Source organism: Geotrypetes seraphini, chromosome 4, assembly GCF_902459505.1.
Source record: "Geotrypetes seraphini chromosome 4, aGeoSer1.1, whole genome shotgun sequence".
Classification (NCBI taxonomy): domain Eukaryota; kingdom Metazoa; phylum Chordata; class Amphibia; order Gymnophiona; family Dermophiidae; genus Geotrypetes; species Geotrypetes seraphini.
This window is the reverse complement of record NC_047087.1, coordinates 319267592-319290801: the sequence shown is the minus strand read 5'-3', so window position 1 is coordinate 319290801 and position 23210 is coordinate 319267592. Positions and strand designations below refer to the sequence as shown.

Here is a 23210-nt window from a genome sequence, read left to right as displayed (position 1 = left end):
CAACTATCCCAACCCATCCATCCCACCCAGCAAGAACAAAAGAATAAATGAATAAAGGGATAGCAATAGCAAAACAACTAACAGAAATTACTGTGCTCTCCAATGTAAATAAGGATCCCAAATCTTAGAATAAATATTAAGGGTATTGTGTCGTAAAGCTGTTAATTTAGACATCAGCTGAAGGTAGTCCAACCGACGACACAAATCACCCATCTCAGGTATATTCGGAGATCTCCAAAAAGAAGCTAACGCCAATCGAGCAGTCGTAAACACACAAGCAGCAAACTTCCGCTCATACTTCAAGAAACCAGGCACTCCCACATTCAATAAACAACATTCAATACACACCACACAATGCTTCTGCAAAATACGTACTAATAAACTACCCACAAATGCCAAAAATCTTTAAACCAAGGGACAACCCCACCAAATATGCCAAAAATCCCCTCGCTCCTCACAATTTCTCCAACAAACCTCTGTACCCCTCCCCAATATCCGAAATAACCGAACCGGGGTCAAATACCACATATAATAAATCTTATACCCATTCTCTACATAGTTAGTAGATAGAGTCGGAGTAAAGAGACTCCTATATAACACCTCCCAATTAAGGGACCTCCTACCCTGAAGAAGCACACGCTCCCACTCCACTTGATAAGGATCCCATGGATCCTCTCTATATAATAAAGCCTGATAAACTCTCGATACCCCCCCAGGACCCGAACCACCTTGAAAAGCCAACTCCAGCCGTGTAACACCCAACGAAATCTCCCAAAACGCTTCTTTCAAAAGAAAAGATCATAATCTAGTATATAAAAAAGAGTCTCTCGCCTCCAAATCATACTCAGTTTGCAACTCTTCAAAAGCAACAAATTGCATATCATCCCAAATCTGTCCCAAAAACCGTAAACCCAAACAAACCCAACGCTTCGTGATCACCCCCTCGCGCACTGCTGAAAAACCTGGCAAAACCGATAGAGCCATCTGAGCAAAAAAACACCGCTCCGGAAACATCTTCTTCCTAAGTTTATACCAAAGAGTAACAATCGTACACAAAAAGGGATTGGGAGTCTGAAGCGCAGATCGCAAACGCTCTAACGGCACCCAGGGTAATTTCCATAATGAAATCCAAGGCAAAAAATATTGCTCAACCCGTACCCAGGGTTTGTCATTAAAATACACCCAAATAAGAATCTCTTGTAACAACGCCGCATGATAATACAACTGAAAATTAGGGACTCCCATACCCCCCTGCAATTTGGCTCGATACAATACACTACGGCGCACGCGCGGCGGCCTCTTTCGCCAAATAAAAGCAAAAACTTTACAAGATAACCTTCTAAAAAAATCCTCAGGAATCACAATAGGCAAAGCCATAAAAAGATATAATAATTTAGGCAAAAGCATCATTTTAAGAGCAGCAATACGTCCCATCCAACTCAAAGAAATACCCTCCCATCTTTCCAAATCTTCAAAAAGCTGATGTAATCGAGCAGAATAATTCGCTACATATAACTGACGATAATCCGCCGTCAAATTCACTCCCAAGTACCGAATAAAATGAGGCGCCCAAGCAAACTCAAACCGAGATTGCAAACCACGCACTTGAAAATCCGATAAAGTGACATTTAATAACTCAGATTTTGTCATATTTACTTTAAAGCCAGAGAGGTGACCAAAGTTATCCAAAACTCCTAAAACAGCAGACAAAGAACTCTCCAGATGTCGTAATAAAAGTAAGATATCATCAGCATACAACAAAATTTTATAAACATGGGAGCCCACTGCAATACCCTCAATAGCAGGATGTAATCGTACACGACAAGCCAACGGCTCCATGGAGAGAGCAAACAATAAAGGCGACAACGCACAGCCCTGTCTAGTCCCTCTCTCTAACTCTATCGCCGAATGGAGCACTCCATTAATTTTCAAACAAGAGAGGGGATGATCATAAAGAAGGCGAAGCCACTGCAAGTACTGCTGACCAAAACCCATAAACTCAAACACCTTAAAAAGAAAAAGCCAACCCACCCGATCAAACGCCTTCTCTGCATCAAGCAATAAGACAACCACCGGGTCCCCCACAGAATGAGCATGCCACATCAAATGCAAAGCCAACTTAATATTATCAAATGTTTGACGCTGCACAATAAAACCCGCTTGATCACAATGCACCAATTTAGGCATATAAGCTTGTAATCTCACTGCTAATATTTTAGTGAAAATTTTATAATCGGTATTAAGTAACAAAATCGGGCGATACGCCGCACAACTCTCTGGGTCTTTCCCCGGTTTATGTATCAACGTCACTGCCGCCAACCGCCAAGATCTCAGTAATGGATGATGCTCATCAAAAGTATTAAACACCCGAACCAAAACAGGAATCCAAATCTTCTGAAACACTTTATAAAACTGATTCGTAAACCCATCCAAACCCAGAGCGGTATGCAAGGGAAGCGCCCCAATGAACTCCTCAATCTCCACAGCTGTTATCGGACGAGACAAAAACAAAGACTCCTCCAACGAAAGAGTAGGTAGAGGTAAACTCCGCAAATAAGAGTCAATCTCCTCCACTTTTACCGAGTGATTAGCCTGGCTCCTTATAAAATAAATTAAAAGCCACCCCTATATCCTGTGGGGGTTGTACAACGAACCCCAGATCCGTCTACAATACTAGAGATATCATTCCGTGTTGCCTGTAATTTTAATTTATGAGCCTGCTATTCCGATTATTAAATTCAAAATATTCCTGACGGGTCTTATTCAAAGTCTCAGTCATCTGAGCCAATTCCAAATCCTTCAACTCTAATCTCAAAGAGGCCAACCACTCCTGTTCCTCCGCAGAGCGCCGCCGCCCATGAACCGCACCTTCTAAATCCATCAAAGCCTGACGCTTGCAAACCATCGCCTGATCCTTGCCTTTCTTAAGAAAGGCGGCTCGAGAAATCACCCGACCACAAATAACCGCTTTCAACGCCTCCCATAACAAAATAGGATCAATATCCTCAAGATCATTAAGCTCCAGATAATCCTGCAATTCCTTTGCCAAATAATCTACCTGCTGCGGATCCATTAACAAAGCATCATTAAACCGCCAAGGTACCTTTCTACATAACCAACTTCCCCCCTGCACTACCAGCAACACCGCTGCATGATCCGTAAACACCGCAACATGAATAGAACAGGACAAAACTTTCCGAAACAATAAACTATCCCCAAACCAATAATCAATCCGCGATTCAGAACCATGAACTGCCGAATAAAAAGTATATTCCCGAATGTCCGGATGTAAAATACGCCATAAATCCAAAAGCCCCCAACACGAAAGCAAATTAGACAACCTTCCCCTATCACGACTCCCCGCTACAGTACCCACAGCTGAGCTGTCCAACAAGGGGTTCAGGGATATATTAAAATCACCCCCAATCAACAATAACCCCTCCTGATGAGCTGCTAATACCCCTTCCAAACCATCAAAAAAATTTCCCTGCTCAATATTTGGGGCATAAACATTACATAAAGTATAAATCTGAGCATTTAAGGAAAAACAAATCAATAAATATCGCCCTTCAGGATCCCGAAGGACCTGTAAAATCTGAATCAGTAACCCCTAATCTGTGAAAACAGCAAGAAAAGAACCAGCCCTTCAGGCATACCTATTCGCACCACCGGCGCTGCAAAGACATATTGAATAATATAATGAAGCATCTGCTCCTTGCAAAGACACAGTATAATTACTGAGTCAAGCTTCAACTCGGAGCCCTGTTACATGACTTTAAACTATTGGAGAGCGTCTGACGTCACTTCCGGTTAATCATCTAGCCAGCATTGAAGATTCAAAAGCCCTCATTTTACATCGAATAAAGGAGGAAAGGAGAGACAGGGGAGATATGATTCAGACGTTCAAATACTTAAAGGGTATTAACGTAGAACAAAATCTTTTCCAGAGAAAGGAAAATGGTAAAACCAGAGGACATAATTCAGGGGCAATGTTAGGAAATTCTACTTTACGGAGAGGGTGGTGGATGCCTGGAAAGCGCTCCCGAGAGAGGTGGTGGAGAGTAAAACTGTGACTGAGTTCAAAGAAGCGTGGGATGAACACAGAAGATTTAGAATCAGAAAATAATATTAAAGATTGAACTAGGCCAGTTACTGGGCAGACTTGTACGGTCTGCGTCTATGTATGGCCGTTTGGAGGAGGATGGGCAGGGGAGGGCTTCAATGGCTGGGAGGGTGTAGATGGGCTGGAGTAAGTCTTAACAGAGATTTCGGCAGTTGGAACCCAAGCACAGTACCGGGTAAAGCTTTGGATTCTCGCCCAGAAATAGCTAAGAAGAAAAAAAAAAAAAAATTTAAATTGAATCAGGTTGGGCAGACTGGATGGACCATTCGGGTCTTTATCTGCCGTCATCTACTATGTTACTATGTTACTATGTAACACTACTAAACTTAATCGCTACCGGAAGACAACTATTCAAGCATAGCCCCGTGACCCAATAGCAGACGACTAGCAAAGCCTAATTAGGTCCTTAATTTAAAGATCTAAACAGAAAGCAAAATGCAATGACCAAGGTGAAAACCTCACGAAAAGCTTTCTAGATGTGCTACATACTTCCTATGTATTCTATACAATGCGCTGGTAGCGCATTGCATAGAATATAAACATTCATTTGACCAATTGAAATGTATGATTATTGATAGAGTAATGGCATCTATAAGGGGAGGGGACAGAGGGAAAAAGTTGCTACAAACTGAACAGAGGTGGATTGACCGCTTACATAGTTTACAACCTCAGGGTTTAAATGTAGCTATTAACTGGCAGGTCTTTTTTTATTGGGTAATATCTGTGTGGTGTTCTGCACAGTTTAGGAAGTATGTAGCACATCTAGAAAGCTTTTCGTGAGGTTTTTACCTTGGTCATTGCATTTTGCTTTCTGTTTAGATCTTTAAATTAAGGACCTTATTAGGCTTTGCTAGTCGTCTGCTATTGGGTCACGGGGCTATGCTTGAATAGTTGTCTTCCGGTAGCGATTAAGTTTAGTAGTGTTATTCGATGTAAAATGAGGGCGTTTGAATCTTCAATGCTGGCTAGATGATTAACCGGAAGTGACGTCAGACGCTCTCCAACAGTTTAAAGTCATGTAACAGGGCTCCGAGTTGAAGCTTGACTCAGTAATTATACTGTGTCTTTGCAAGGAGCAGATGCTTCATTATATTATTCAATATGTCTTTGCAGCGCCGGTGGTGCGAACAGGTATGCCTGAAGGGCTGGTTCTTTTCTTGCTGTTTTCACAGATTAGGTCCTAACCAAGTCCAGCTATAGAGTCTTGTAATTATTCAGATTATTTAAGTCTTTGAAAATATTTAATTTTTTGAAAATACTATTAACTACAATTTCTTGGGTATATTTAGATTTATAAAACTCTAATCATAGAATGTTTAAAAGTTTAACCAGAGGTAGCGCCATGGAGCCTTTTTAGCACAAGTATTTATTGCATTTTGATTGAGTAAATTAGTAATATTTAAAAATTTCATGCTTTATTCGTAGTGCTGTTTTTGGCGCTTGTCCTGATCTTGTTAAAACGATAGGAGCGAAATGGAGATCTTCCGTCATTAAGAAAACTGAAGCAAAGTACTTTCAAGCTAAGAACACTAAAGCTAAGTACTTCTAACCATAATGGGAGAGTAATGCATAAGAAATTCAGATTACTAGATTACTAAATCTTTTTTAAAAAGTATAAAAAGTAAAAAAATTATAATCAAACGTTACAGAGAGTTTACGGGACCGATGATAGCTCACCGTATAGTTACTAGCCTTGAGAAAAATATCGGGCTTTTAGCTGTGAGCACTTGAGACCCCTAGTTCCTCTCTTTGCTACCTATTTTGGGTGGTTATAGACTTGTGTTGTAGCCAAGTCATAAGGATTTCAGTACGAGAGCTAAATGTCAAATATCTGCTAATAATAACAAGCTTTTGATGATATTGACAGGAGTTGCCATTCAACAAATAACATATAATTGGAAGGATTGTAAAAGATTGAATTATTGTTTTTGGTGGAACTCAGTTTGCCACTTGTATAAAATGGAAAGAGCGTTGGCAATTCAAAAAGGATACTTTAATAAATTTAAGGATGTGTGGGAGCCATTAATAAATTATTATAATGAATAATTTGTACTTTTCCCAATTTAATATTTATGTGGATTTGGGGTAGGGGTGGGTTTTGGATTTTCCACTAATAAAATGTGTATGAATGACATAAGCTATTATGTTCATGTGGTATATATTTGTTATATATGAATTTGGGAGGGGGGTTAGGGTTAAATTTTCTTTTTGAATGATGTTGTAGATTTTCAAGTGATGTTGTATTTTAATTGTTGATAATTACTGTACACTTGATGTAAATTATAAAATGAATAAAGAATTATATAAAAAAAAGATTTTTCCATTCAGGGAACACCTCCTGAATAGCCTGCTTCAGCTGCAACCATTTAAAACTTTGTGACTTGTTAAGACCATATTTATGTTGCAACTGTGAAAAATCAAGCAGTTTACCATTTAAAATAACATCATCTAAGGTCCGTATACTTGCAATAATCCAATGCTTCCATACGATTTTAAAATCGTTAATTTGAATCTTGGAGTTTAGCCATATAGATTGATTTGTTGATTTATGTATTAAGAACATAAGAACATAAGAAGTTGCCTCCACTGAATCAGACCAGAGATCCATCGCGCCCAGCGGTCCGCTCCCGCGGCGGCCCATAAGGTCCATGACCTGTGAAGTGGTTCCTGACCATTCTTCTAACCTACCTCTGGTTCTATCTGTACCCCTCAATCCCTTTATCTTTTAGGAACCTATCCAAACCTTCCTTGAACCCCTGTACTGTGCTCTGGCCTATCACAACCTCTGGAAGAGTATTCCATGTGTCTACCACCCTCTGGGTAAAAAAGTACTTCCTAGCATTTGTTCTAAACCTGTCCCCTTTCAATTTCTCCGAGTGACCCCTAGTGCTTGTGGTTCCCCACAGTTTGAAGAATCTGTCCTTATCCACTTTCTCAATGCCCTTCAGGATTTTGAAGGTTTCTATCATGTCCCCTCTAAGTCTCCTCTTCTCCAGGGAGAACAGCCCCAGCATTTTTAACCTATCAGCGTATGAAAGGTTTTCCATACCTCTTATCAGTTTAGTCGCTCTTCTCTGGACTCCCTCGAGTACTGCCATGTCTTTCTTGAGGTACGGCTACCAGTACTGGACACAGTACTCCAGGTGCGGGCGCACCATTGCACGATACAGTGGCATGATGACTTCCTTCGACCTGGTTGTGATACCCTTTTTGATGATGCCCAGCATTCTGTTTGCTTTCTTTGAGGCTGTCGCACACTGCGCTGATGGTTTTAGTGTTGTGTCCACCATCACCCCCAGGTCTCTTTCAAGGTTGCTCACCCCTAGCAATATTCCCCCCATTTTGTAGCTGAACCTTGGGTTCTTTTTCCCTACGTGCATGACCTTGCATTTCTCTATGTTAAAACTCATTTGCCACTTTTTTGCCCACTCTTCCAGCCTCGTCAGGTCCCTTTGCAGGTCCTCACAGTCTTCCGTGGTTTTGACCCTGCTGCAGAGTTTGGTGTCATCTGCAAATTTAATGACTTCACATTTCGTCCCCGTCTCCAGGTCATTGATAAATATATTGAACAGGAGCGGTCCCAACACTGATCCTTGTGGAACTCCGCTCGTGACCCATTGCCAGTCTGGGTTAGGTGTTAAATTACTGACCAGTGGAGTACCGCAGGGCTCGGTCTTGGGCCCGCTCCTTTTCAACATATTCATAGGGGACCTAACTCAGGGGCTTCAAGGTAAGATAATGATATTCGCTGACGACGCCAAACTATGCAATATAGTGAGAGACGGCAATTCACCCGATAGTATGACACAGGACCTACATTTGTTGGAGCTTTGGTCCTCGACCTGACAGCTGGGCTTCAACGCTAAGAAATGCAAGATCAGGCACCTCGGCAGCAGAAATCCGTGCAGAACTTACACCTTGAATGGTGAGACCTTAGCTAGAACTTCAACAGAACGAGACTTGGGAGTGATCATCGGCGCAGACATGAAAACTGCTGATCATGTGGAGAAGGCTTCATCTAAGGCAAGACAGTTGTTAGGTTGCATCCGCAGGAGTTTCGTCAGCCGGAAGCCTGAAGTCATAATGCCATTATACAGAACCATGGTGAGACCTCATTTGAAATACTGTATGCAATTCTGGAGGCCACACTACCGAAAAGATGTGCTGAGAGTAGAGTCGGTGCAACGGATGGCCACCAGGATGGTCTCGGGGCTCAAGGATCTATCGTACGAGGAAAGGCTGAAAAATTTGTGGCTGTACTCACTCGAGGAACGTAGGGAGAGAGGAGACATGATCGAGACGTTTAAGTATATTACCTGCTGTATCGAGATGGAAGAAGAGATTCTCTTTCTCAAAGGACCCTCAGCCACAAGAGGGCATCCGCTCAAACTCAGGGGAGGGAAATTTCATGGCAACACCAGGAAATATTTCTTCACCGAGAGAGTGGTTGATCCTTGGAACGAGCTCCCAGTGCAGGTGATCGAGGCAAACAGCGTGCAAGAATTTAAGAGCAAATGGGATGCCCATGTGGGATCCCTTAGAGGGTTAAGCCAAGGGAACCTGTCACCAGGAGTGGGATCCCTAGGATAGTAGATTTGGGGGTGGGTCAGTAGAGTGGGCAGACCTGATGGGCTATGGCCCTTATCTGCCATCATCTTCTATGTTTTTATGTTTCTAACGCAATGTTTTCCATGTATCCATCAATATTCTGTTCTCTTTATATATTCTAGGCATCTTTACACTGATAATATGAGATAAATGTAAAGGAAGCATGAGTCGCCATTCTAGATACAACCAATCTGGGATATTTTCCATGAGCTCTGGGAGGACCCAATACATACCTTGGCGTAAAATATAGGCTTGATGATACCTATAAAAATTTGGAAAATTTACCCCACCCTCCGCAATTGATTTTTGTAACGATACTAAGGCAATTTTAGGCATTTGACCCAGCCAAACAAATTTTGTAAGAATGCCATTTAACTTTTTATAAAAGGACCCCTGAAAAAAAACTGGTATTGTACTCATTTGATAACAAACCACAGGCAATATCATTATTTTAATAGTTTGGACTCTCCCCCACCAAGAAAGATGTAAAGGATTCCATTGCTCACACATTTCTGTTGCTTTTTTTAATAAAAATTTTCATTCTCTTTCATTGTGTCTTCCAGTGTATTCTTTATCCTAATACATAATATTTTAGTCCATCTTCCTTCCATACAAATGGGAATGAGTCAAACAATCCTTTAGTACAATACACATTAAGTGGAAGAATTTCTGACTTGCTCCAATTTATCTTTTATCCTGAAAATTTTCCAAATGTCCATCCTATCATTCTCTCTGTAAGAATCTTCCCAACCCTCATGTCTTGACTGTCCAAATTAGATTGTAAGCTATTCTGAGCAGGGACCATCTATTACTTGTTAAATGTACAGAGCTTCGAATGCCTTTCAGTGCTATAGAAATGATAAATAGTATCAGAGAAAATAGCATATTGTGCAGAGCTCTACAACTTCTCCCTTGCTTTCCATGACAAGGACATGGCTTGAGACACTGCACTGAAGAATATGTATCCTGGAAACATGAGTCACATGTTTTACGATGGCCATAAGACACCATGATGCCAGGGCACATTTAATGGTTGAACTTACCTCGCCAAAACCCCCTTTCCCCAGGACACGGTACTGTCGGAAAGTGTTCTTAGTGACAGGCTGCCTGAAAGAAAAAAACCCCAAAACAAATGACTAAGGAGGAAAGGTCAACAAGAACAGTGAAAAGAACCCTACCTAGCAATCAGCATCTGGATGGAGTTTAGAACTCTGTTTTATTTAAGTTTAAGAATTATCTTACAGTCTAATATTCAACATGGATGAACAATATGAATAACAAAAATCATCTAACATTCCCTCTCCCAATCTACTATAGATACTATTATACAACTTACGTAATTCAAAATCTCCAGTATCAACATTAAAGAATCAGATGAATTATTATTTAATATTAGTATGGTGGGAGGGAAGGGGATAAATTTTATTTAATGAAAAAGTTTGTGGAATTTCAAGTGATGTATTAGTTAAATTGTTACTTTCTGTGCACTTGATGTAAAACATAAAATGAATAAAGAATTTAAAAAAACAAACCAAAAACATTAAAGAATCAAGGTCTGGTTCCTGAAAATATTTAAAGGTAAGAAAAAAAAGTCAACTAACCTGTAGCCACACTCTGCTCTTTTCCTGTTTGTACATAAGATTATGAACAAATAAGACAACTTTACTAAATGCTTTACTAAATGCTTAAGGAATTTTGCAAGAGAATATCAGGTGTGTTAGACCAGGATACCTAGGGCTGGTATTAGACTTTCAGGGGACCAGGGCAGACACCAGGGAGGGGGGGGGGTCTAAAAGCTGGACTTCAGCCTATGCCGCCTTCAGCTTGAGGCAGGTTTAGGGCCTGCTCCAATACAGGGGCCCAGGGCAAATGCCCTGTTTATCAATCCCTAACAATGGCCTTTAATGCATCCCTCTGTGCTTCGGTACTGTCATCCTGCCTGTTCACTGCAAATATAATATGAGGGGTCACTAGATCTCCCACAATGCAATCCAACCATGATACCAGATGACACATTAGCTAACCTGGTTAATTATATTATGTGGCTTAGGCCACGATTAAAAGCCCCATCTGTGGGCAGTATCTACATTACATTACATTAATGATTTCTATTCCGCCTTTACCTTGCAGTTCAAGGCTGATTACATAAGAATTGTTAAGATATTAAGAAGTACTTAGGGAATAGTTTGAACATTTTCTGGTTTGCTAAGGAGTAGTTGGTATTGCAGGAGGAGTTCAGAGTATGTTTGGTTGTGTTATATTGGTTTTATGTATTTTTTGAAGAGTAGGGTTTTTGTTTCTTTTTTGAAGGTTTTGTAGTCTGTGGTCGAAATCAGCAGATTGGTGAGTTGTCGGTCCAGTTTCACTGCTCTGGTGGCCAGTAGGTTGTCATACATTTTTCTTCATTTGACATTTTTGGTTGGTGGGTGTGTGAAAACACAGCAAGGGTACTTTTCTAACAACTCACCTAGGTCAGGAAACCAAGTGGCCACTTAAATTGGAACTATTTTATAAGAAAAGACAAGTAGAACTTAAGAATAGCCTTACTGGGTCAGATCAATAGTCCATCAGTATCCCGACTTCATGGTGTCCAATCCAGGTCACAAGTACCTGGCAAAAAAAGCCAAATAGTAGCAACATTCCATGCTACCAATCCAGGGCAAGCAATGGCTTCCCCCATGTATGTCTCAATAGCAGACTATGGACTTTTTCCTCCAGGAACTTGTCTAAATCTTTTTTTAAACCAGCTACATTAACCACTCTTACCACATCCTTTTGCAATGTGTTCCAGAGCTTAACTATTCTCTGAGTGAAAAAATATTTACTCCTAGTGGTTTTAAAAGTATTTCCCTGTAATAATAATAATTTTATTTCTTATATACTAATATACCATAAGTTCAAAGCGGTTTACAAGTTACATACAATGAGAGTAAGATATTTACAACAAGAAGTAAGAGATGTTTACAACGAGATACATACAATGAGTGTATGAGATGTAAGGAGAACAGAAAAAGTACTTTCTGGGATACAAATTGCAAATGGAAGAGAACCAAGATGGTTTGAATCAAAAGGAAGTATCTAGTCAGAGAGTGGGGTGCAGGGGAAAACAATTTGGGTGGAATACCTTTACAAATGGGAAGAAGGATGAGTTAATCTAAAATCAAGAGAATTAGGAATTGGGATAAGGATAGCTGAGGGGAATTGGGCAAGAATTGGGAATTAGAATTTGTTAGAGACGGGTCTTCAGTGATTTTCTGAAGTCGGCGTAAGAAGTGGCCTCGAGAATGGGTTTTACGAGCCATGTGTTAAGTTTGGCTGCCTGAAATGATAACATTCTGACTAGGAACTTCTTGTAAAGACATGATTTCAGGGATGGGTAATTAAAGAGATTTATTCTGCGAGAGCTCTTATTAGAGCAGTTGAGGATGAATTGAGAGGCGAGGTAAGTTGGTAGCATCCCAAAGATAGCTTTGTAGCTGATGCAGGCAAACTTGAAGAGTATTCTGGATTCCACCGGCAACCAGTGGAGTTTCTGGAAGTATGGGGTGATATGTTCCCATTTTTTTAAACCAAAGATGAGCCGGACCCCAGTGTTCTGAATTAATCTCAGCTTGTTAAGTGTCTTCTTATATATAATGTTGCAGTAATCCAGCGTACTCAAGATGGATGATTGTACAAGTAATCGAAAGGATGAATCATCGAAGTATTTTTTAATGGTACGGAGCTTCCATAGGACTGATATACTTTTTTTGAACATTAAATCTGTATGCTTTTCCTGGGTTAGGTGTTTGTCAAGGGTGACTCCTAGTATTTTTATAGTTTGGTCAATTTCATAATCACGGCCATTCACGTGAATCGTGTTGTCTTTTATCTTTTCATTGGGAGATGCCAGGAAAAATTTAGTTTTTTCTGTGTTCAGTTTTAGTTTGAAGGCCGTCATCCAAAGCTCTATTTGCTTTAGGGTATTGGTTAAGAGATTAATAAAGTCTGACGACAGACAGGTTAGTGGTAGTACTACAGTAATATCATAAGCGTAGATGTAAAAGTTGAGTTTTAGGCTTTGTAGCAGGTGTCCCAATGTGATAAGGTAGATGATAAATAGGGTCGGAGATAGCGGGGAGCCCTGGGGCAACCCGCAGTTGTTTTTCCAGCTGAAGGAGAATTTGTCTTCTTTGAATACCTGATAGGATCTGAACTCGAGGAATTCCTGGAACCAGTTGTAAGCGTTTTCTGTGATGCCTAAGGATTCTAAACAGTTCATTAAGATGGTGTGATCTAGGGGGTCGAAGGCAGAACTTAGGTCCAGTTGTAGAATCATTGCACTGGTGCCTTGACTGAGAAGGGAATGTAGATGGTTTAGGAGCGAGGCCATAATTGTTTCGGTGCTGAAGCCGGGTCTAAAACTTGATTGGTTGTTCTGCAGAAGGTTGAATTTGTCTAGGTAGGTATTTAGTTCAGCGTTTACCAGGCCTTCCATTAATTTAGCAGCAAGAGGGATGTTTGCGACAGGTCTAAAATTGGCTATGTTATTGGATGTTATTGTAACTTCATTAAGTGTCCCCTAGTCTTTTTAATTTTACATGGTGTTAAAAAAAAAAAAAAAGGATCCACTTGTACTAATTTTACTCAACTCCGGATTTTGTAGACTTCAATCATATCTCCCCTTAGCAGTCTCTTTTCCAAGCTGAAGAGCCCTAACTGCTTTATTCATTCATCATACGAAAGAAAGCTGCTGTCCTCTTACCACCACGGGTCCTGCCTTCGCGGAAATAGAAAGTAGGCAGGACCCAGCAGCGAGAAAGGCCCAAAGCAAGTAAAAGCAGCAAGTTGTAAGCTTCCCAATGTCATTGACCTGTCTCCTGCCTTAGCCCGTAGTTAACTCATGCTTCGGGGCTCTAAGGTGTGCGTGCTGGCTTCCCTTCTCTTCTCCTCTCCGCCCCCCCGGGACATAACTTTCCGTTTCAGAGGGAAGAGAAGGGAAGCCAGAACGCACACCTTAGAGCCCCGAAGCATGAGTTCGCTACGAGCTAAGGTGGGAAATTTCCAAGTCGGTGAGAGGTGGGGTTTTTTTGGGGGGGGTTTTAAAAAAATGTTGAGCAGTGGCAGTAGCGGCAGGATTCGCGATAGAAGGCAGCCGGGTGGTCATCTAAATTAGCCGCACGGAGTGCCCGGCTAAAAGGTTCTAGGAAGAACACTGCATATAGAATGTCCCCTTTATTTTTCTTTCTTTCCTGTGGATTTCCTTTTTTTATCCATTGAGGAGCAAGCTTCTAAGAACATAAGAATAGCCTTACTGGGTCAGACCAATGGTCCATCTAGCCCAGTAGCCCCTCTTCACTAGCCTTATTAGCTGGAATCAGAGCCTGCAAACAGCCTTAAACACCATTGCCCCTATTCAGACATTTATTCCTAATACAACATGCAAAAAGTCCTGGTATCACAGCAGTCTTCACCTCCTGAAACATCAGTTCAGAGTGAGTTTGGCATAAGCAACATAATTCCTCTGATCTACAAGCCTGTAGAAACCTTCAAAAGGAATATAATAAAAAAATAGCAGGATGCAAGATCTGATAACCCCCCAAGATGTCTTTTTCATTAATATCAAGACTCACTTCTTACCTTCCATTGTGCAATCTGTTTCCCTCAGCTGATGTTTTAGGGAATCACTTTCTTAATAAAGTTACTAAACTTAGACATTCATTTTTACCAACAAATTCTTCAACTGGCTGTGTAATATTTTCTCGCGCTCTTCATCCTACCTAAACTGCAGAAAATTATTAAAAACTAATCTATTTAACTGATTTGTAACCCAAGACTCCTACCCTACCCTTCCCCCCTAGACCTCCTTTCTCCTCCCTTCCCGCTCATCTTCTCCTGACCATTACATTGCTCCAGCCCCCCTTCTTACCTCTATTAATTGTATCTATTCTGCTGATTGTTCCACTTACTGATTGTACTTGCTGATTGTACCCATTCGCTGATTGTCCAGCTCTTCTTCACTGTAAACCGCCTCGAACTTCTATGGCTTTGGCGGTATATAAGAAATAAATTATTATTATTATTATTATTTTACAGATTCTTTAGTAGTTCAGTCTCCATCATTTACTACTTCTACCTCATGAAACATGCCCCTATCAAACTGGTCATCTTTCTCACTTCAGTCTCTGGATAAATTATCCAAAACCCTCTCTTTAATGAGAAGTACAACTTGTTCTTTAGATCCGGTCCCTTCCTCGTGTTTAAAACTGTCAGTTCACAGCCTTTTGCCACTTGCTTTAAATTTGATTAATGTTAGTTTATCATTAGATGTGGAAAAAGCCCTTGTCCATCCAATCTTCAAATCCAACTCTGGAGATCATTCTGACCCTAATAACTATAGATCTATCTCCAATTTGTTCTCTCTTTCCAAGTTGACTGAAAGGAAATTTTTTTGAACAATCATAATTCGCAGATCGAACTCATGCTCCACATCCATGACAAGCAGCCTTTTGGAGAGACCAGTGACTGCTATTATTGCCCTCCTGAATGAAGTTCATGTCATCTTTGAATCGGCAGAGTCGCAAGCTTCCCTCCATCGCTGACCTATCTTCCATAGGTCAGTGATGGAGGGAAGCTTACAACTTGCTGCTCTTTCCTTGCTTCAGGTCTTCCTCGTTGCCGGGTCCTGCCTTCGCGGAAACAGAAAGTAGGCAGGACCCGGCAGCGAGGAAGGCCCGAAGCAAGTTGTAAGCTTCCATTTGTCGTTGACCAGTCTCCTGCCTTAGCCCATAGCGAACTCATGCTTCAGGGCTCTAAGGCGTGTGTGCTAGCTTCCCCAGTCAATTTTAAGGCCAAAATGCTGATTTAGATCAACTCTCTACTATCCTCTGGGAAGTTCCCAGTAGAACAAGGGCACATTATGATTACACCAATTAAGAAAAATACTAAAGAGCCATCTAACACTGCATCCAACTTCAGACCTATCGCCAATATCCCCCTGGTTACCAAAATAGCAGAAGGGATAGTAAACACCAAACTCACCACATACTTAGAAAAACACAATATCTTACATGACAATCAATCCGGTTTCCGGTCAGGTCACAGTACTGAAACAATTTTAGCTTCTCTGCTTGATTATCTTCATCAACTATTCAGCCAAGGCTCATGCGCTCTAATATTGCAACTCGATCTGAGTAGCGCATTTGACTTGATTGACCACATCACTCTACTAGACTGTCTAACATCTATTGGAATCTCAGGTCATGTTCTCAATTGGTTCCACGAATTCCTGACAACAAGAACCTACAAGGTGTTCAAGGACGACACTACCTCTTACAGCTGGGACAACCCTTGTGAGGTCCCACAAGGCTCCCCCTTGTACCCCACCCTATTTAACATCTACCTTGCCTCCCTAGGAAACCTCCTGCAGAGTTTAAAGCTCAAATTCTTCATCTACGCAGACGACATCACCATAATCATTCCGCTCTCTTACTTTACCTCAGAGCTTCTAAACTCGCTATCTTTCACCCTAAATCAGATCGAACTTTGGATGACAGGGTTTAGACTAAAGCTAAACCCAGAAAAAACTAAATTCTTCTTAGTATCCCCAAGCGACAAAATAAAGGAAACTGCGCTACATGTCAATGGTCTAGACTACTGTATTAAGCAATCCTTAAAAATACTAGGAGTCACCTTAGACAAGCATCTCACACTGGAGAAACACACTGACCTAGTGTTTAAGAAAAGTATCTCGGTGCTCTGGAAACTCCGCACCATTAAAAAATACTTTGACGACACCTCCTTTCGTCTGCTGGTCCAAGCTTCTATTCTTAGTGTCCTGGACTACTGTAACATCATTTATCTAGACACCTTCAAGAAAATCACCAAGAAGCTGAGATTGGTCCAAACTACCGCCATCCGCCTTATCTTTGGCCTGAAGAAATGGGAACACATATCCCCTTTCTACCACAAGCTGCACTGGCTGCCATTCGAATCCAGAGTCCTATTTAAGTTCTCTTGCATCTGCTACAAAACCGTATCTGGTATGTCACCAGACTATCTTTACCCCCACTTCAACCTGAACTATAATAATAAGAGCTCCCGCAGAATAACTATGTTCGCTTTTCCCTCACTGAAATCGTGTCATCTTAAGATTCCTCGAACAAACCTTCTCTTTTCAAGCGGCCAAACTAAATTCATGGCTCGCCCAAATTATACTTGACGCCTCTTCATACCTCCACTTTAGAAAAAAGCTCAAAACTCTACTTTTCAATGGACCAAATCCTTAATGCTTCCCACTTCCGCCTTAACGTTCCCCTTCTCCACATTAGAAAACAGACCAAAAACTCTTCTTTGCAACAGATCAAATCCTTAACTCTCCCCTCCCCCTCCTCAACGCTTCCCATCTCTTCCTTTACTTTTTCCCCCTCCTCCCCCCACCCTTCCAAGATTGTTGCTTCCCCCTCTCATCTAATATGCTTTGTTTCCCCTTCTCATAAATCCAATTGTATTCTCTTACAGTACATACTGTATGTGCTCTATATTAGCCCTTCCCCCACCTAAATTGTCAATGTAAACTAGTTTGACCCTTCGATTGCCTTATGTTCTTCTTTTTTCAATTGCACGGTATGTAATTCATCTATTTGTTGTGAACCGCCTAGAACTCCCTGGGTATGGCGGTATACAAAAATAAATTATTATTCTCTTCCCCCCACCCCCCAGGACGTAACTTCCAGTTTCGGAGGGAAGAGAGGGGAAACCGGCACGCACACCTTAAAGCCCCAAGCATGAGTTCACTATGAGCTAAGGTGCCAAATCTCCAGCCAATGAGAGGTGGGTTTTTAAAAAAAAATGTTGAGCAGCGGCAGCAGTTGCAGGATTCGCGATGGATGGCAGCCGGGCAGACCGCCCAGCTGAAAGGCCCTAGGGAGAACACTGATGGACATATTTTGTTTCACATGGTATTTTTTTTCCAGTGTTTTGACCAAGATTGTCAAAAATTATAAAATCAATAAATAAAGAATTATTTTAAAAAAAGGAAATTGGAAGATTGAGTGTCCAAATGGCAGATGAAATTTAATGTGGACAAATACAAAGTGATGGCACATTGGGAAGAATAACCCAAATCATAGTTACCAGATGCTAGGGTCCACCTTGGGGGTCAGGGCTCAAGAAAAAGATCTAGATGTCATTGTAGACAGCATGCTGAAACTTTCCACCCAATGTGTGCCAGTGGCCAATCAAGCAAAACAGGATGCTAAGAATTATTAGAAAAGGGATTGTAAATAAGACAAAGAATGTTATAACATCTCTGTATGGCTCCATAGTGAGCTCTCACTTTGAATACTGTGTTCAGTTCTGGTTGTCGTATCTCAAAAAATATATAGCGGAATTAGAAAAGGTTTAAAGATGATAAAGGGGATGGAACTCTGCTCGTATGAGGAAAGGCTAAAGGGTTAGAGCTCTTCAGCTTGGAAAAGAGATGGCTGAGAGAAGATATTATTGGAGTCTACAAAATCTTGAGTGATGTAGAGCAGGGTACAAGCGGTTCAAATTTTTACTCCATCGAAAATTACAAGACTAGGGGACCCTCAAAATTATAAGGAAGTATTTTTAAAACCAAAAGAAGGAAATTTTTTTTTACTCAGAGAATAGTTAAGGTTGGTCAATGAAGTTGGTTTAAAAAAATAAATAAAGCTTTGGACAAATTCATGGAGGAAAAGTCCGTGGTCTGCAATTGAGACAGACATGGGAGAAGCCACTGCTTGCCCTGGGATTGGCAGCATGGAATGTTGCCACTATTCGGATTTCTGCCAAGTACTTGTGTATTGGATTGGTCACTATTGGAAACAGGATACTGGGCAAGATGGACCATTGGTCTGACCTAGTACACCTAGTACACACTAGTCCTCATCTTCGGTCCTCATCTCAAGACCTTCTATCAGTCCCTTCTTTAAAAATAGTGGGCACAAGAAGAAACGAAATGTTTTCCGTTTTAGCACCTCAAACTTAGCCCCTTTATATAAGAAAAGAAAAAGACCTCAGCTCCTTTAAAAAAGTTTTAAAATCCTTTTTATTTAAAGATGCTTTTACTACTTAATGATTTAACTCTTTATTTAAAATTTTTCATGTTCAAAACTTTTAATCTTCTAAATATATCCCTTGCCCCCTCCTATGTGTTTTTACCCTTTATGTTTCTTCTATCTTAGACTGAGAATATTGTAACTGTGCCCCTCTTTCCTACTGTATCTAGTTAGTCATGTTACCCCTTAAGTTCTAACATTGTATGTTATAAATTATTGTGTTTTTTTTAAACTTGTTAAAAATTTTGTTTTTAATAGAGTCTGTTATCTCATATGATGTTTTAAATTGTACATCGCTTAGAAATTGTTATAGGCGATTCATCAAATAAAATTGAACTTGAACTTGAACTTTTCCCCCTCCATATTTGCAGTGGTTAGGGACAGAGTTGGCCCGCGAATATTGAAAATTCACAAATAACTTTTGGGCTGGCTCTGACCCACCCCGGCCTCCCTCCTAGACCTTACCTGGTTGTCTAGCAGTGACACAGGGCAGGAGCAATCTTTCTACACTCCTGCCCTGTGCAGAGCCGTCTTCGAAAATGGCTGCCTTGAGTTCCTGTTGTAGTCTCATGAGACCATGGGAACTCACAGAAGCCATTTACGATGACAGATCTGCAAGGGGCAGGGGTGTAGAAGATTGCTCTGACCCCGCGTCACTGCTAGATCACCAGGTAAAGTCAATTTACTGGGGGGGGGGGGAGTCCTGGCACAAAAAACCACAAACAGGAGAAACCGCGGGTCCTGAAACCGCGAATAAGGAGGAAGGAGTGTATGGTTATTCTTATGTTCTTATGTAATTAAACCTTCTTGGAAACAGACAGGTACCCGTACGTCTTAATAAAATTATCCTTGAAAACCTTCAGAAGTCACAGCTAAAATGAACTTATAGACATTTATATCTGCTCAGGAGCTAGGGTAAATGTTCATATGTATTTTATAAAGTGCATCACAACTCCACCTTTGTCAGGTAAATGTACATGCATTATTGTCACCACTTGCACTTTTATGCAGGGGCACAAGGGTGTAACATACCACAAAGCAACAAGCAGGAAGAAATTAATGTTCAAGATATTACATGAATGCAGCACTTGGAGAAATCTAAACAATCACTGAAACTACATTAACACTCTGCAGCTAGGTTTAACAACCGACAACATTTTCAGGACAGGCTGATCCAGACCTGGTTTTACTCCACTGCCTGCATGCAAATTTCCAAGTTTAATTAATTCCGGTATACTGCCAATAGTTTACAATAAATAGTAGTCTTGGTTTTGTTAGGAAAATCAACATCAGAGCTAAAAGTCTCTGCAAGTTTATTAATTCTTTTGATTAATCGCTTAATCATAGTTCTAAGCGATGAACAATTTAAAATACATTCAAAGGGGAACAATACAATACAATACAAACTTAAAACAATACAATAGGTTAAAAATTAACTCATCATATTCATAACATAAGGTAAAAAAGGGATAATGAAATACAATTTAATATAGGAAAGTAGAACAAAAAAGGAAAGGTATATGAGGGAACAAAAAATAAAAGCATATTAATAAAATAAAATCAATGACCTGGGTATTAAGAAATTAAATATCAAAGGCATCTTTAAAAAGAAACCCTAGCTGCAGCTGTCCCACTTATTTCAAAGTTGCAAATCTTTGCTCCTTTACTGAAGGCTGTAAACTGTAGCTCTGATACCAGGTTCTCAACTAGAATTGTGCTTCACAATGAATATCCATGATCCATATTGACAGTCAAATTGTTACAAAACATAATGTTTAGGTTTAAGCTTTGATATACTGCCTCTCTGAAACCAGACCAGATTGAGAATCCCATGGGCCATCCTGGTCCATTTCATTCTAAGGCTTTTACATCTTCTCAACAGACCTTGAAGATTTTTTTTTATTTATAATTCTTTATTCATTTTCAAGATTACAATAAGTGTTGTATATGTTCAATCACATTAACAATAAATACTTGAAGATTAAAGAAGCAGGTTTATTAAACAAAATACCACCAGTCCTACAGTCAGCACTAGTGCTGCCCAACTCACCGATTCACTTCGGGTGAATCGATTTGTTTTTGCAATAAATTGAACTCACCAATTTGTCAGCCCTCTTGCTAGAGACCTGTTCGGGCTTTCCCTCTGCCACCAGAATCCTTCCATCTAATGTAACTTTTGATTTTGCGAAACCAGAAGTTACATCAGAAGCAAGGACTCCAGTGGTAAAGGGAAAGTACAGCAGACCTCTGCATGCAGATCGGCAGCAGCAAAGTGATTTTTAACTGGTTGGCTGGCAGCAGATGCCCACGCCTCATCTTCCCGCATGCACACTCATGCTTCCCCCGGAGCCCAGCAAACACCCCCAATCCGCCATCTGCATGCACTGCTCTTGCTGCTGCTGCTCAGTAGGGCGCCTACTCTTCCGTGCCCTGCCAGCAGCTGGCCTTTCATCGGTCGCCACATGACGGACAGAGCCCCATGTACCTGCGAACACCGGGCAACGTGGTGGCGCGCAGGGGCTTGTGAGGAGCGGTGCAAGCGCATTGGAAGTGCTGCATAGACGCTTCTTGCTCGGCTTTTGCAAGGCCGCATCTTCTGCAGCTCACGGGAAAAGTGTTTATCCGCTGTGCGAAGTGCCCAGAGCTCTTGTTAGGTGCCACAATGCACAAGTATTGCCCTCTGCCAGCCAAATACTGGGCTTCTGTGTTGGGAGTCAGAACTGGGGGGAGAGGGGAGATGGACTAGTTGGAGTTTGTAGACTGGAGAAGAGATGGGGAGAAGATGGATGGGAGAGAGGAACTTGGAGGAGGGGGGAAGATGAATGGTGGAGGGGGAGATGGACTTGGGGGAACTCAAGGAGAGGGGAGATGGACTTGGTGGACTGGAGAGGAGAGATGGGGAGAAGATGGATGGGAGAGATGAACTTCGTGGAGCGGGGGAAAAAAGGATGGTGGAGGGGGGATGGGGAGATCATGGAGAGGGGAGATGGGCTTGGGGGAGAGGGGAGATGGGGAGGGATAGAAGAAATAATGGATCTAAAAACAGGAGAGGGAAACAGATGGTGGACAATGGGATTTAGGGAGGGAAGGAACAGAAAGGGAGAGAAGTTGGACACAAAGGATGGTGTAGTGGGGGGAGGGGAGGTAGAGATACTGGATAGGAGAGTAGTTGGGCCGATAAAGGGCAAGCTGGTGGAACCTGGGGTGGTGGGGAAGGAGGGAGAGATGTTGGATGAAAGGGTAGTTGAGAAAAGGAGAGATGGTGGGGGTCCATCGCAGCAGCTATGAGAATAGAGACGAAAGAAAGGAAAGATGCCAGACTTCCGGGGGAAGGAAGGGAAATGAAAGGGAGGACAGTTATGGAAGATGGACCAAAACAAACAAAAAAAAAAACTGTTGTAACTTCACTGGAAATGTCCAGTTAGCTCTTTTGTAATCCGCCTTGAACTGCAAAGTATAGGCGGAATAGAAGTCCCTAATGTAATGTAATGTAATGTAATGGATGGTTACCACAGAGAATGAAGAAAACAACAAATGGGCAAGAGACCCTGGCAAGCAAATTATCAGAAGATGTTTGTCGCAGAGCCTGGAACCAACATGATTTGAATAATGGACAAAAGGTAGAAAAAATAATTCTGTTTTGTGATTACAATGTGTCAGATTTGAAATTTGTACCCTGCCAGAGCTGGTATTAGACTGCGAACATGAGTTAGGATTTAACAGAGAGAGGAAAGCCTTTTTTGTTTAATTTGTTTACACCACAGTGCCAGTGTGGGTAGGAGAGGGAAAAGGGGGTAGAGTGGGTGAAGAGGCTATAAAATAAACCCACCAAGATGTTTGGGAAAAAACACCCAATTGGGCAGGAAAATCGAATCGAAAAATCGATTCAATAGGCTGAATTGAATCAAAATATTTTTTCCAGCACTAGTCTGCACCATCTGGGGACACAGAGCCAGAAACACATAGCAAAGTCATCCTGAGGGCTGGAAAAATGGAAGCAGCTTGATAAAAGCTCACCTTTCTAACCACTTCCACTGCAGGAATCTGTCGAAGTACATGGTCTCCAGATACTCCTGGAAGGGTTCCCCACTCAAGTAGTCCAAGATCTGCCTATCTCACAAGGAAGAAAGAAGAAGCATTTTACAATCCAGGATTCACAGAAGGGGGTGGCAAAGACCTGGCAGAGAGAGGGGATCCCACATCAGCTGTGAGCGATGTTCCTTGTGGTACATCCAAGGAAGCTTCCACAACCAAAATCAAAGACAAAGGATTGAAATCAACCCTCCATGCCATCCCATTGAGAGATGTTTCATGAAATACATCATATCCATTATATACCATTATACAAGACCATCATCAAGTAATAATTATATGAGAAGCCAAATCAACCCCAGAATACAAAACCTACAGGCTAGGAA

At 41.2% G+C, this 23210-nt stretch overlaps 1 protein-coding gene across 4 annotated transcripts in view; it reads right to left on the bottom strand.

Annotated features, from left to right (window-relative positions):
- Positions 1–23210, bottom strand: part of GRK5 (G protein-coupled receptor kinase 5) — a 331566-nt gene that overhangs the window by 128891 nt on the left and 179465 nt on the right. For all 4 annotated transcript variants that reach the window (XM_033940660.1, XM_033940662.1, XM_033940661.1 and 1 more), the window contains exons 6-7: positions 22810–22902; positions 9775–9838 (exon numbers count right to left, since the gene is read on the bottom strand). In XM_033940660.1, the coding sequence (XP_033796551.1) occupies positions 9775–9838; positions 22810–22902 (157 nt within the window). The remainder of the gene's footprint in view (positions 1–9774; positions 9839–22809; positions 22903–23210) is intronic.